General features: G+C 45.8%; 1 protein-coding gene across 3 annotated transcripts; it reads left to right on the top strand.

Moving 5' to 3' along the window:
* Positions 1 to 257: 257 nt before the first annotated feature.
* On the top strand, positions 258 to 13,734 carry CHAF1B (chromatin assembly factor 1 subunit B). 3 transcript variants are annotated; one of them, XM_038155180.1, is made up of 15 exons: positions 258 to 295; positions 762 to 892; positions 2,312 to 2,444; positions 2,565 to 2,682; positions 3,091 to 3,194; positions 3,956 to 4,052; positions 5,604 to 5,688; positions 6,640 to 6,733; positions 7,725 to 7,794; positions 7,886 to 7,977; positions 9,641 to 9,803; positions 10,054 to 10,389; positions 10,432 to 10,548; positions 11,298 to 11,389; positions 11,771 to 13,734. In XM_038155180.1, exons 2-15 carry the CDS (start codon positions 767 to 769, stop codon positions 11,890 to 11,892), a joined length of 1,749 nt encoding a protein of 582 aa, XP_038011108.1. In that variant the 5' UTR covers positions 258 to 295; positions 762 to 766; the 3' UTR covers positions 11,893 to 13,734. The 3 variants fall into 3 exon arrangements, with proteins under 3 accessions (XP_038011108.1, XP_038011101.1, XP_038011093.1); XM_038155173.1 differs by having other exon boundaries at positions 10,054 to 10,548; positions 11,771 to 11,875; positions 11,959 to 13,734; XM_038155165.1 differs by having other exon boundaries at positions 10,054 to 10,548.
* The last annotated feature ends 1,767 nt before the right edge of the window (positions 13,735 to 15,501 follow it).

The raw sequence follows: 15,501 nt of genomic DNA, 5'->3' as shown, positions 1-15,501 counted from the left end.
AGACACTTTACCCATTAAGACTTTTATATATTTACACCGGTCAAGCACAGCAATACCTGTGAAATTAAAACAAAGAAACAAAAAACACCCCCCAAAACCGCCAAAAAAGCACTCTTTTGAGGAGGTGCAAGCATTGGGCTTTTTTACATTTTAGGTTTATTCTGAAGTTTTTTGCGGGTTTTTTTTTTTCCCTCCGGCAGCCCCTGAGGGCTGCTGAGGCGGCGCGCGGGGCGGGCGCGCGCATGCGCGGGGCGGGCGCAGGCGGGAGCGCGCGGGAGCCGCGGGCGGGCCGCAGGTGAGGGCAGGGTGGGGGGGGAGCGGAGCGGGGGGAGCCGCGCCTGGATTTGGGGATTTGGGGATTTGGGGCTCTGGGGAGTAGGACTGGGGGTTCTCGCCGTCTGGATTGGGGATCCCCGCGGCTCCGGCAGCGGCCAGCGGCGCCTCTGCCCTTCCCCTGCCCGCGCCGGGCCGCCTGTGCCCGCTCCTTGTTTGGATTCCGGGCAGGGTTGTTACCCCAAAAAAGTTTTTCTCTCAAGTCTTAAACCCATGCGCAGGGCTTGATGCCGTCCTCTTGCAATCCCCAAACAGGAACTTTAGCCATAATAACCGTAACTTTCAGAAACAGCCTTCCTCAAAGCATCCTGTCAAGGATTATAGTGCAGTTCCAGGCTCTGCCAGCGGTGCCTGGGAAGCGCGCAAAGTTTGTCCGCCAGAGCCATAAGGAACAAGAACTTATGTGGGGTTTGTTCTGTTTTCTCCAGGAAACATGAAGGTCATCACGTGTGAAATAGTGTGGCACAATAAGGAGCCGGTTTACAGCTTGGACTTCCAGCATGGAGCGGATGGGAGGATCAATCGCCTGGCCTCGGCAGGGGTGGACACAGCTGTGAGGGTGAGCTAAACCTGGGTCTGGAGATGTGCAGGGTGTGGGGCTTTTATCCAAAATACCGGTTTGGTTTCATTATCAAAATATTGGGTTGGTTTCGTTATCCAAAATACTGGGTTATTGGCAGGTACATGCCAAGGGGAGTGGATCGTTTCAGGAGTGTAAGATTGTACATAGAATTATAGGGTGGTTTGGGTTGGAAGGGGAGTTAAAGCTCATCAAGTGCCAGCTCTGCCATGGCAGGGACACCTTCCACTGTCCCAGGCTGCTCCAAGCCCCAGTGTCCAACCTGGCCTTGGGCACTGCCAGGGATCCAGGGGCAGCCCCAGCTGTTCTGGTAATTCCATCCCAGCCCCTGCCCACCCTGCCAGGGAACAATTTCATCCCAATGTCCAATCTAAACCTCCTCTCTTAGTTTGAAGCCACTCCCCCTTGTCATTCCACACTCTGTAAATAGTCTCTGTAGTAGTTTATTCCAGTTGTCTCAGGTAAAACTTCTTCCTTCCTCACTGGCAAATGGACCTCTTCTTCCCTGATGGTGCGTGTGTTTCAGGGCTTTTTTTATACATATATTTGGGCTGCAAAAATGTCAGTTTTCTTTGACAAAAAAGATGCTCCCTGACAGGAGGGTGGAGTGAGGTGGGGTCAGGCTCTTCTGCCGATTCGTGGTCACCAGAAACTGATGCCTTGTGAAGGCTGACCCAGAGCAGAGATGAGATGAAGATAAAGAATAAAGCAGGGATTTATTCAAAGGCCTCCATGGATCCACCTTGGGCAGCACAAGAGCCCAGCCAGGGCTGCACCCAAGATGAACCAAAATGGTCCCAAAATGCACCAGCGGGCACGGGGGCTCTCCCTTGGATCAGTTCTGCTCCATTTGCACCTTGCAGTTCATTGTCCAGTTCCAGCTTTAGCCCAGGCACTCCCATCCTGCTTGTTTTTCTCTCTCCAGCCCACGCTGTTTGTGCTCCTGGGCTGAGATTTGGATCATTTGTCCTTGGTGCCCAGCTGGAGCAGGAATTGTTTTGTCTCCCTGCTCTGTGCAGAGAGCTCAGCATCCCATAATGTGAGGCTCAGACCCCCACACTAAAGCAGCACAGAATCTGAAAAATAGAAATGCTCAAACCTGACGCCTTACCAAGGGAAGGGAGGAGAGGAAATGGCCTCAAATGGCACCAAGGGAGGTTCACATGGGAGATGTGAAAATAAAATTTCCCTGGCAGCGTGCTCAGGCCTTGGGCTGAGCTGCCCAGGGAGGTTTGGAGTCCCTGTCTGAGGGTGTGTTCAGGAGTCTGGATGTGGCCCTTGGGGACAGGTTTTGGGGTGATGCTGGTGGCACTGGATAATCCTGGAGGTCCCTTCCCACCTTGATGATCCTGTGACATCCCATCTTGCCCTGGAAAGCTGTAACACTCTCCTAACTAGATCTGGAAAGTGGAGAAAGGCCCGGATGGAAAAGCCATCGTGGAGTTCCTGTCCAACCTGGCGCGCCACACCAAGGCCGTGAACGTCGTGCGCTTCTCTCCCAGCGGGGACATCCTGGCCTCAGGAGGGGATGGTGAGAGCTGCTTCTCCTCTATCTCACCCAGCATCATTTGGAAGTTAAACTAAATGAAATCCACCTGGATGAGCAAAAGGGAGTGGCAAATTAAGCATCTTGCTCTGGTTTCTTCTACAGATGCTGTCATTTTGCTGTGGAAGCTGAATGACAGCAAAGAGTTGGAGCCGTTGGTTTTTCAGGATGAAGATGAAGCTCAGCTCAACAAGGAGAACTGGGCAGTCATTAAAACTTTGAGGTAGTTTATTGTTTGGTCAGTTTGGTTTTCTTTTCAGTGGTTTTGTTTTGTCAGTGTTTTTTAACATGTGTTACACTTTTCAGTTTGTGTAGAATTCCAGCACTGTCTACAATTTGTTTGCTCTGATATTAATCCTTTTAACTCCCTGTTAATGAGACTCAGAAAAAGGAGGGAGAGGGACATTTTGAATAATCAGGTGGTGACAGGACAAGGGGCAATGGTTTTAAGCTGAAGGAGCAATTCCTTCAGCTGCTGAGGCTGATGTGAGAAGAGTTGCAGAAGTGCTTGAAGCACCAGCAGGAGTTTTTATTTTCCTCTTGATTTTTTTAACATAAAATTTCATAAAACTCATATTTTCACGTAGCTTTTAATTTTCAAATTAATAATTGTTTTTTTCCTGCCTTCTAGAGGCCACTTGGAAGATGTGTATGATATTTGTTGGACCTCAGATGGAAATTACATGGCATCTGCTTCTGTGGATAACACAGCAATCATGTGGGATGTCAATAAAGGTAAATGCTGCAGTTATCCCTTGGAATTCCAGATCTGCTGGAAGTGCCTTGTGGCATTTCCCCCACCAAAAATGGGAAACATCTTTTTTTATGATTGTTATTCTGTGTGATTTTCTGGGTGTGTGAGGCCCCTCTATAAATAGATATAAAATATTCCCAGGCCAACAGAATTTACACCTGGGGAATCTGTTCACCTTGGAGTGTTTAGGAAATAACTTTACACATTTTTTTACCCCCCAAAACTCTTGCACAAACTTCTTACTTCACTTTTTGGTGTTGTGCAGCATGGCCTGAGCTCTGTTGGCGTCTTTCTTTTTGAAAAGCTGTTTATTTTCTGTGAAACTTGTCAGCTTCTGATATTTCTTTGCAAGAAAGCAACACTTAAATAATAGGAAAAATCCCACCTGTGGCTAGTATTCAACAAAGTATTTCTAAAACTCTCTGTAACTTTGTCTCATCAATGTTTTGGCTCGGAGACCTTCCCTTGGGGAACATCAGTGGGGTCAGAGAGCTCCTGCCTTTGCTAATATTAATCTAATATTAATTCTAGTTAATTATTAAGTTTATAGTGAACAAACCCTAAACTTGCACTTTAAAGGCAACTTTTGCTGATATTCTTATCAGCCACCATCCAATGAACACTTTTATGTTTAAAAAATTATTTCCCTACGTTTTGAAGCATTTTTTTTGGTCTTGTTTGATGTCTGAAATGTTTGGAAACACGTTGGAATTTATGATCTGAAAGCTGTTTGTAATTTCAGGACAGAAAGTTTCAATATTTAATGAGCACAAGAGCTATGTCCAAGGAGTAACCTGGGATCCTCTGGGCCAGTATATTGCAACCCTGAGTTGTGACAGGTGAGCTGTTGGTCTGAGTGTTTTCCTGAATATTCCTTTTCCAGGAGGATGAATTGAAAGGAAGTATGCCAGATAAACATGAGGTTTTGTTTTATTCACTTTGTTGTGTAAGCAGGTTGATGTGAAAGTAAAATTTTAGTTAATTCTTTGCCTTGTGCTCAGTGATTCCTGCAGTCTCTCTTAGCAGCAAATAAACTTTTGTAGGAGTCTTCCTTTAGGAATTAAGTTTTTATGTCATTGATCATTATGGATACTCCTGAGAGAGTGCTGCATGGTTGTGTTTAGGAGCTGAGAAATTCATCCTTGGGGATGGAGCAGCCTGGGACAGTGCAAGGTCCCTGCTCAAGGCAGGGATGGAATTAAATGATCTTTAAAGTCCCTTCCAGCCCAGAGCACTCCATGATGATATGACTGATGGAAGTGTAGTTAATTGTTTTTAAGGTGAGTTCCCACTCTTGAGGAACCTACAATGCAGGTAGGAACAGCCTGGCAGTTCCCTATTTCCCAATTCCCTTATTCCTCCATAAATCCAACTGCTGGGACTTCCCAAACCTTGTGGAGTCCAGGCATTGTAAGGGGTTCATTGGTTCTTTAGTCATTAAAACACATCCTTCTGGTGGCATCGTGAGGAGAATTTTAATTAATGGTTAATTGGTGGTCCAGATTTATATTTTGAGGTGCTGACTGAGAAGGGAGATCCTGGAGCATTTTTGGGAAACTTGGGGTGAAAGGAAGCTGTTCGTAGGAAAGGCTGGGAGAGCTGGCATTGTTCACCTGCACAGGAGAAGCTTTGGGTTGAGCTCAGGGTGGCCTTGCAGGGCCTGAAGGAGCCCCAGGAAACCTGGAGAGAGACAATTTCACAGAATTCCCAGAATCACTGGGTTGGAAGAGACCTCCAAGACCATCGAGTCCAGCCCAGCCCCAGCACCTCAACTCAACCCTGGCACCCAGTGCCACATCCAGGCTTTGTTAAACACACCCAGGGATGGGGACTCCACCACCTCCCCGGGCAGCCATTCCACAACTTTATCACGCTTTTCTGGGAAAAACTTTTCCCTGATATCCAACCTGTATTTCCCTTGGTGCAGCTCGAGGCTGTGCCCTGTGGTTGTGTCAGTGCTGCCTGGAGAAAGAGCCCAGCCCCAGCTGAGCACAGGCACCTTTCAGGAGCTGGGAGAGTGATGAGGGCAGCCCTGAGTCTCCTTTTCTCCAGGCTGAGCACCCCCAGCTCCCTCAGTGCTTCCTCATAGGGCTGGAGGGACAGGACACAGGGAATGGCTTCCAATGCCAGAGGGCAGGGCTGGATGGGACCTTGGGAATCAGGAATTGTTCCCTGGCAGGGTGGGCAGGGGCTGGAATGGATTCCTCAGAGAAGTTGTGGCTGCCCCAGGATCCCTGGCAGTGCCCAAGGCCAGGTTGGACACTGGGGCTTGGAGCAGCCTGGCACAGTGGAAGGTGTCCCTGCCATGGCTGAAATGGCTGTTTTTCATGTCCCTCCCCACCCAAAGCATTCCATGTTTCCCTGCTGGCTGACTCTGCTCTCCCACACAGGGTCCTGCGAGTTTACAGCACCCAAACCAAGCGAGTGGCCTTCAATGTCACCAAGATGCCATCGGGGTCAGGAGCTGAAGGAGAGGTACCTGGTTCTGCTGGGGCTGCAAACTCTGCTGGGGGCTCTTTTACCTGAACTTTTTGTTCTATCAAACCAAAGGATCATATATTTTCCATTCAAACAATTCTTATGTTGTAGGAACATCAAGGTTGGAAGAGACCTTCGTGCTCATCCACTCCCACCATCATCACCCCGAAACCACATCCCCAAAATTTCTTGCTGATGAAAGCAGTAACACAATCCTTTAGTTGTAAAAGTTAAAAATAGTGTGGAGAAAACTTAGTTCTTAGCAGGAAAAACTTCAAACATACCTGGCAGTAGCTGGGAGTTTATTAATGGATGTCAGTAAGAATAGTAATAATATTTTAAAGTTACCAGCCTGGAATTTTCAAGAAGGTAGTTAGATTTTGAAGAAAAATATGAAGTAGGGATAATTTAGGAAATTCTAACCCTAAGAGGGAAAACAAAGAGCTTTTTTTTCCTCCCAAACAGCTTTAAGTGATAGTAAAATAACACCTCCAGGCTGGCTATAACTTTCTTAATTCCTTCTATTCATTCTTTTTCTTTTTGGAGGAAAACATTTGTAAGAGTTTTATAGACACTGAAGAACAGGCCTGAGAGCAGGCACTTTGCCATGAGAGAAGTTCTCTTTCAACCTCTAATCCTGGGGTTAGAATGAGATGCCTGAGCAACACTGGATGTTAAATAATGTTGTTCTCCAGGTTATGACTGTTTTTTGATGGCTGGTTTAAGGTGACAGCTCTGAGAGTGTTTTGCTTTGCAGCTCAAGAGGGATCAAGGATTATTTTTCTTAGCTGTGAAGAATTTATAGAGAGCTTGAAGGAACCATGGCTTTTAAAAGGTTTTACTTGAGAAGTTCCATCAGGCTGGAGTGTCCAAGTGGATGTTTTGTGTCCCTGGGATGGCAGCTGGACATTCCTGGCCTTCTCCACGGTCCTGTTTTCCGTGTTGCAGGCGAGGAGCTTTCGGATGTTTCACGATGACAGCATGAAGTCGTTCTTCCGCAGGCTCAGCTTCACTCCTGATGGCTCCTATCTGCTCACTCCAGGTGTGAGGACATCTCCTGGGACTTGGGTTGTGTCACTGAGCTTGGAAAACATTCCCAAGGTCATGGAATCCAAGCTGTGACCCATGCCCACCTTGTCCCCAGAGCACTGAGTGCCACCTCCAGGCCTTCCTTGACACCTCCAGGGATGGGCACTCCAAACCCCCGTGGGCAGCCCCTGCCAGGGCCTGAGCACCCTTTCCAGGAAGAAATTTTCCCAATCTCCACCCTGAGCCTGCCCTGGCCCAGCCTGAGGCCGTTCCCTCTGCTCCTGTCCCTGTTCCCTGGCAGCACAGCCCGACCCCCCTGGCTGTCCCCTCCTGGCAGGGACTTGTGCAGAGCCACAAGGTCCCCCCTGAGCCTCCTTTGCTCCAGGCTCAGCCCCTTCCCAGCTCCCTCAATCTATTATATCCTAATTTGAATGTTCCTTAATATTTCCTGCATCTCAGTGATGCTGATTTATCCTAATTGAGCCATTCCTCATTCTCCCTATTGAAGGAAGTAAAAACTCCACAATACTCTCCATTAACAATCCACAACATCAACTTTCTCCTGTGATAAAAGTGATATTTATGGCATTTTGCTGAATAAATTGCAACACCAGAAGTCTTAAGATAGAAATGAAGGATAATGAGTGGGGTTTTTTGGACTCTGTCCTTCCCTCATAACATTCTACATTCAGAGTGAAAACAGCCCAGCAAGGAGGGATCAGTGTGTGCCTGTCCAAACCCTGCTTTTATTGATGTCTGGCAACATCAAAAAGCAGCTTTGAAGAGGGAAGTGTATAAGGGAAACAAAACCAGCACTAAATAAATATTTGGGATGCCTTTTTAAGTTGTATTCAGCTTTTGCCCAACTGACAAGCCTAATTCCTGGGAATTAGGATATTTCTGGAGAAGCCTTATTCCCAGGAATCGGAAAGTTTGTGGACACAAGGTGTGTGCTCAGGAGCTCTCTGAAGTGATGAGTAAAGTTGGAACCTTTGTTTTTGCAGCTGGCTGTGTGGAATCGGGAGAGAACGTTACAAACACCACCTATGTTTTCTCCAGAAACAACCTTAAAAGGTAGGGGTTTAGTGAGATAAAAATCTGTTTGGATTTTAAAATAATTCAAGTAGTGTGAATGTGTTTTCTGAACTCCTTGCTCTCTCTGAAGGCCCGTGGGTCACCTGCCCTGTCCTGGCAAGGGCACTCTGGCTGTTCGCTGCTGTCCTGTGTACTTTGAGCTGAGAGGAGCCTCTGCTGAAGGTATGGTGTCTGGGTTTGGAAAGGCAGGTGTCTGCTAAGGAAGGCAGGAGCCTCCCCTGAAACAGAACATGTAAACCCCCTCCCTCTGAATTATTATAATTCTGAAATTAAGGGACTCTCAGGCAAAGATACAGGAATAACAGTTCTTTGTTAGGTGAAAAAAAAATGTAGTAATACGAAACGACACTGCCAGAGTCAGAACATGCCCTGACAGCCTGTGGGTCAGGGTGGTGGCAGCAGTGTCATTCCATGGTGGCTCAGCCCTCCTGCAGTGCCAGCTGTGCTTCTGCTGGAGCAGGGATCCTGCACAAGGCTGGAGTTTTCCTCTGCAGCTCCAGGGCTGCTGGAGATGGGCCTGCTCTTCCTCTGGGAATGCAGGGCAGGAGAAAGCTGCTCCTCTGGGAATGCAGGGGGCAAAGGCTGCTGTGCTGTTCCAGGCTCAGGTTGGATCCAGGTGGGAATGCTTGGCTCCTGCCCTGGGCAGAGCATCTCCCCAGGGATGATGGAATTTTCTCAGCCATGCAGGGACACTCAGTGGCCATGGACAGCAGAGATCTCCTGGAGGGAGGATTGGCTGTGGGAGAGATAAAGAAAAAACTGCCCAAAGAACAGCAGAGAACTGCCCCAGCTCTGACAGATGGAAACAGAACACACACCCCCATTTCCAACCTAAGACATACGGGAAGCTTCAGGGAGTGGGAACTCCCAGCAAATCTGGGAAAATACATGGCTGCACACTATTTTGTGCCCCAGCCTTTCAGCATTCCTCTAAGACAGTGCTGAGAAGCTGTTTCCTGACTCTGAGGCCCGGAGTTCACCTCAAGTCCCTCATGAGTTGCTTTTGGTGGTGTGGATGAATGTTGTTCCTTGGCCTCTCAGGCTGCAGGAGCACTGTGAAATATTTTCCTTGAACTGTTAACCATCTTGTGTTCAAAAGAAATAACCTGGTTTAGCACCAGAGGAGCAATGCAGTGAAATAATTCCTGTTAGTCTCAACTGCCCACATCACAGGGAGCTGGAATAGTTTGCTACAACCACTGGTGTTTATTCAAGGAAGCAGTGCTGGTGTTACTGGGCAGAGCAGGAATTCTGAGCTGGGGACAGGATTTTGTGAAGTTACACAAGAATTTATTTGTTATTTATTTCATGCAGCTTTATTGTGGGTCCAGGAGTGTTTATATTTTAGCAAGACTGACATTACTCAGGTGAAAAGGCAGAGCTTGGCTCCTTTCTTTCAATTTTAAATTTGTAGTATTCCTTGCAGGATTTACCTGTTCCATTTCCATCATAATTTTAGGTCCATGGTGTTGCAAAGGAAGGAGATGAGGATCTGCAGTTGGTCTCTGTAGCTCCTCTAAAAGGAGACTCTAATATTAAAGTTCTTACAAATATGCTGAATGATTTCAGCTGGAAAATGGAGGGAAAATTTTACAAAACAAAACAGTAGCAATCCAGAGGGAGAAAGGTGCCAATTTTTTTTTCAACTAAGAAAATAAAGAGTAAATTTCAGACAACAGGAATGTTAAATTTTACATTTTATGCAAGAGCTATCTGCTCAGTGTTTATACTGATTGATGATGTAGTTTTATTCAAATTAATGGCCAAGTGCAGTCACTACCTTGCAATAAATACAAGAGAATTCTCACTGTTCATTTCTTTGCAGATGAAATCAGTCCCAAATCCCCCCCTGCCCTGTTCAACCTCCCCTATCGATTGGTGTTTGCTGTTGCTTCAGAAGATTCTGTGCTTTTTTATGACACTGAGCAGTCCTTCCCCTTTGGTTATGTCTCCAACATCCATTACCACACCCTGAGTGACATTTCATGGTAAGGAATTGTATTCCTAAGATTTATTGTGACGGGGAGATGTCCCTTTTCCATGTCCAGTTCTGCACAGCACTTTGAGTCCTGCCTTGGGTTTGGATTTCATTTATGCCACACACGTGGTCACTCAGTGTCTGAGCAGCAATCCATCCCTGTTTGCTCTGTAAATTAGAGAATTATGGCTCTTCATCAGTTGGGTGAGGGTTGAAGTAAAATCTTGGCCTTTAATGGAAAATAAATAAATCCCAAACAGGTCCAGCGATGGATCCTTCCTGGCCATTTCCTCCACGGACGGGTACTGCTCCTTCGTCACCTTCGAGGAGGGTGAGCTGGGAGTGCCCCTGAAGGAAAAGCCCCAGATCCATGTCAGGACTCCTGGAGCAGCAGCAGACAAGAAAGCCAAGAAGAGCCAATCCCACAAAGTGATTTCCCCAGGCTCCAGGATGCCAGAGGGGACCCCTCCTAACAAGGATCCCCCGCTGCAACCCCGAACCCCCAGCACTGCTGGGAAGGAGCTGCCTTCCACCCCTGTGGGCATCAAAAGCACTCCAGTGCCATCCCCTTCCACCCCTGTGGGCATCAAAAGCACTCCAGTGCCATCCCCTTCCACCCCTGTGGGCATCAAAACCATTCCAGTGCCATCCTCAGAGGAGAGGAGAAGCAGCCAGGCTGGCACCCAGAGCAGCAGAGGCCCCCAGCCCAGGAGGGTCACCCTCACCACTCTGCAGTCCTGTTTCAAAACACCCAGGTGAGATTCCTGGTGCCCCTTCCAGTTGTAAATAAAAGGGCCAAGAGAAGCTGTGCTTGTGCTGCATTTCAAGGCTGAGCTTTGCACACAAATTCCCGGCCCTGGCTCTGAGTGGAACCTCTCTTGATGTGGAGTTTTGTGTTGTGCTGCAAATGAGAGGTCAAAATGTCTCCTAAATGTGGAGCTTTTAGGTTTCTGCCTGAAGTGTGAGGCAGCAAATTCACCTGAGCCTTCACAACAAAAGGTGTCTGTCTTGGCCAGGAGTTGGACTTTGATCATCTTGGGTCTCTTCCAGCTCAGAATATTCTGTGATTCTGTCTTCAGGCCCACTTTTCTGCAAAAAAAAAGGTACCTGGAGCCTTCAGCTGCCAGGAGCTGTTTAAACACCCTTCTGCCAAAGACTATTTTAAGAAGAGTGCAAATCTAGCCAGGCCTTTGGTGTGGAACTTAAAATATTGATTAGGTGACTTCCTAAAAGATCGAATTTTTTAGAAATTGCCAATAATCCAGGTATTGATTGTACTGAGGCTCTGAGCACCCTGCTCCTGTGGAAGGTGGCCCTGCCCATGGCAGGGGGTTGGAAGTGGGTAATGCTCCATTCAGCTTGTAAAAAGAAGGGAAAATGTGCAGTAAAATATATCTGTATTACCTTTGCAGTTAAGTGATTCTATAGTAATTAAATCTTGACGTTAAATACTCGTGAAAGTATTTGTCCGTAAAGCAACTGAACTGTTTCTGCTCTTTTAAAGGAGAATAAACTTGATTTCCTTGAAGCCAGACACCCCAGCCTCTGCATATCCAGACCCAGCCCCCATCCCTCCTTCCTCAGAACAGGAGCATGGTGAGTTTTTGTTGCTCTTAACACCAGCCAAGCCTCTTCTCAGTCAGATTTTTCCATTATCGATTTATATAGTAAAAAAATCCTCACTCTGATCGCAAATTTTAAAGCTTCTTCATCGTTTTGGTGTGTCTGAGAGGTGCTTTTGGCAATATGAAATGTGTTCTCCCTGCTCTGGGACAGCTGATAGTGACTGTCCCTACAGTTTTATAGCAGTGAAACCAAGGATAAATTCGTGGGTGTGATGTTCTCCAGCTTTTAAAGACTTTTGTACTTCCAGCTTATCCTTGTTGCAGGTGCTGGACACTCTCAGACCAGGGTTGGGTGGTTTTTTTTAATCTAAATTTATTCATTTGAAATGATTTTCCTGTCTGCTTCTTCCAGAGAAGCCATTGCCATCTGATGAGAGCCTCCAAGCTCCCCCAGCCCCAAAACGTGCCCGGACTGAGGAATTGTCCCTTCCTGCACCTGCTGGAGACCAAACCAGCTGTGAGTCCAACAAATAAAGGCTGAGCAGACCCCTCACAGCCTGAAGTCAAAGCAGACATGTCTGAGTGCATTTCTTTTTGCAGAAATTCTATCCTCAATTCCCAGTCCAAGTTCCCTGTGCATGTTTGATGTAGAAACATCAACATTTCTCTGAAGAAACTGCCAGTTGAAGACCCAGGTTTCAGGAATGTGGTTCTGCAGCAGGAGAAATAGTTGGGAAGTGACTTCGAGAATAAGGAAACCAGGGAAATCTGGGGATTAAAAATCCATCCAGTAAGCTGTGAGTCTCCATCAGAGCCCCTAAATCCATGTTTAGAAAGCATTATGTCTTCCAGTAACTGTCTGGCAAAAAGAATTGAAAGCATTCATAAGATTTGATGTGATTCAAGACCTAAAAAAAGAGGAAATTGTGTCATTCCAGCATTTTGGTTTATTTCTGGTGTAAAATGATGCTCCCCAGTAGCTGTGGGGTGGAACTGATTCACTCTGAACTCGGCAGCAAAGCTCAGGACTGGGATGTGGAAGCAGAAATGGGAAGGTTTAACTGCAAGGAACAAGACAGCAAAAGGAAGCAATCCCCTGAAATGCTGCTGGAAGAATGAAACAGCAGAAAGTTCTTCCTGTTTAATTTCTGGACTTAAAAAAGAAATGCAGGTGTGAGATTTTCCTGAGGCAGCAGGATTTGAGTGTGTACATTGAAATTCCCCCTTTCCTTTTTCCCCAACTTAACTCCCTTAGCCAATAAAATACAATCCAGTGGATTGGAAACCTCTACACCTAAAATTTCTTTTTAACATTTAATACTTCATAAAAGCAGAAATACAAATGGTCCAGAAGTGACTCACAAAAGTCTCACAGGGAGGAAATACTAACAAACACCTCTGTCAGTCCTTCAGGCAAAAGAATTCTTGCCTCCAATTAAATTTCAACAATTAATAAGCAAAAAGCTGTAGGAAACTTGATGGGATCTTTGTTTTCTCACTGTGATGAGGATGGATCTTCATTAGACTTAATTAAAGCTGGGTTTTCTTCTAGTGAAGAATTACAAAGAGATCATTCTTACATTTCTTAGGTTTCAAGTGGATTTTGCAATTTTTCAGGTGGGTTTCAAATGGAATTTGCATCTTTTCAGATGGGTTTCATTTCAAATAGAATTTGCGATTTTTAGATAGGTTTCAAGTGGATTTTGCAATTTTTCAGATGGGTTTCAAATAGAATTTGAATCTTTTCAGGTGGGTTTCATTTCAAATAGAATTTGCAATTTTTAGATAGCTTTCAAGTGGATTTTGTAATTTTTCAGGTGGGTTTCAATTAGAATTTGCAATATTTTGGATGGGTTTCAAGTGGAGTTTGCAATTTTTCAGATGGGTTTCCTTTCAAATAGAACTTGCAGTTTTTTAGATGGGTTTCAAGTAGATCTTGCAAAGTTTCAGGTGGGTTTAATTTCAAATAGATTTTGCAATTTTTCAGATGGTTTTCAAATAGAATTTCCAGTTTTTTAGAGGGGTTTCAAATAGAATTTGCAATATTTTGGATGGGTTTTAAACAGATTTTGTAACTTTTTAGCTGGGTGAGGATTCATGATTGTCTTGTTCTTGAAAAGACTTTTTGCTGTGCAATAATGGTTCATTTTTAAACAGCCAAGCTTTGTGCTCCTGTGCTGTTGAAGTTTTAATTTTTAGCTACCCAGCTGTCAATATTAATTATTTATCTTGTCATTAATTAACCACTGCCTTCTGGTCAAAATTTGCTTGATCCTTGCCCATGGATTCCAGACACACTCTGTGTTTTGTCTACACATTCCCTGTGTTTATATTAATTTTGTTAGCAAATAAAGAAACATGACATAACATAACATAGATAAGACTATAAATAAATAAAAATATAAAAATATAAATAAATGATATATAAACTATAAATAAAGTTATATAAAAATAACTACTATATAAAAATAAATACCAAATAAAAATAAATTAATTATACATAAAAATGAATAAAAATAAATATAATAATAAATATAAATATAAAACATAAGGACTATCAAATTAATCCAAACAAAAAGACTTTTTGGGGATCTCTAGGTGTTTTCTGCTCTGGCAGCTGCAGGATCCTGAAGAAGAGGCAGATGAATTATGTGCTAACAAATGTCAGGAATTAAACGACATCAGGGATGTGATTCCACCACTTCCCTGGGCATCCTTCCTTTTCCAGGAACAAATTTTTCCCTGATTTTTTCCTAACCACAGCCCTGGAGTGCCCAGCACTGGGACAATTTTTGGCAGTCCCAAATCTCAGTGCTGCCTGTGAAAAATGGAAATTGTGGAATTCAGGCAGGTGTGAGAGGTCCCTGCCCTGTGGGAGCTCCTGATTTTCTCTGACCCCGTGGAAGGTGGGAGATTGTTGGAAAGGAGGAGGGGGGACAGGAAAGGGTTAATGGGAGCTGGGATTGGAGAGGCTGGAGAAGGAGACAAAATGTGTTTGAGGAGGAGTGGGAGGGAAGCTGAGAGGGACTTTGGCATCTTAGGGAATTCCTGTGCAGGACCCTCAACCCAGTGAGGATCCTTCTTTCCCAAGAACACCTCATTTCCCAGGCTGGGTTTTACTTGGGACGTTTTTAGTGGGGTTTTTTCCCCTCTGGGATGGGGATGCTCTTTTTTCTTTTTTTTTTTTTCCACAAAACTCCAATTTCTGACTCTCCTGCCAGCAGGTGACAGCATTCCCTTAAGCAAAGCAAACCGAGCAGAAACTCCCCTCTTCTCCAGACATCATCCTTCCAGACATTTTTCATCCTCTTCACATTTTTTTGTTCTACAAACTGATAATTTCAGGCTTCTTTCCACGTGCTGAAGAAGCAAACAGGGTTTTAGAGGGAAGAGGACACAGCAGGATGACTTCAATCAAGAGCAGAGCACAGCCTCTCCTACTCAATAAATCCAGAGGCCTTTCCAGGAGGAAATGGGACCACAGAGGGTCCAAGGAACCGATCTTGGATTAGCCATGGGCTGAGGGGACACAGAGTCCCAGGACTGCACATCCAGCAGAACCTCTGGCTGCAGGAACAACCCACAGAGCTCCTGGCAGCCTTTATGGAGACACTGGCATGGATTTGGGGGTTTGGGAGAAAAGTCCACCAAGGGAAGAGCATTCAGTGCCTGGAGGAGGTGATGGGAAAAGAGGAGTGACAGGACAAGGGGGAGTGGCTTTGAGATGACAAGGAGTGGGGTTAGGTTGGACAAGGGGAAGGAATTGTTCCCTGGGAGGGTGGCACAGGGTGCCCCGAGCAGCTGTGGCTGCCCCTGGATCCCTGCTGATGCCTTGTGCAGGCTGACCCAGAGCAGAGGCTGGACAGAGCTAAAGAATAAAGCAGGGATTTATTCAAAGGCCTCCATGGATCCACCTTGGGCAGCACAAGAGCCCAGCCAGGGCTGCACCCAAGATGAACCAAAATGGGCCCAAAATGCACCAGCGGGCACGGGGTCTCTCCCTTGGATCAGTTCTGCTCCATTTGCACCTTGCAGTTCATTGTCCAGTTCCAGCTTTAGCCCAGGCACTCCCATCCTGCTTGTTTTTCTCTCTCCAGCCCACGCTGTTTGTGCTCCTGGGCTGAGATTTGGATCATTTGTCCT

Source organism: Motacilla alba, chromosome 1, assembly GCF_015832195.1.
Source record: "Motacilla alba alba isolate MOTALB_02 chromosome 1, Motacilla_alba_V1.0_pri, whole genome shotgun sequence".
Lineage (NCBI taxonomy): Eukaryota > Metazoa > Chordata > Aves > Passeriformes > Motacillidae > Motacilla > Motacilla alba.
This window is presented reverse-complemented; position numbering and strand designations above follow the sequence as displayed.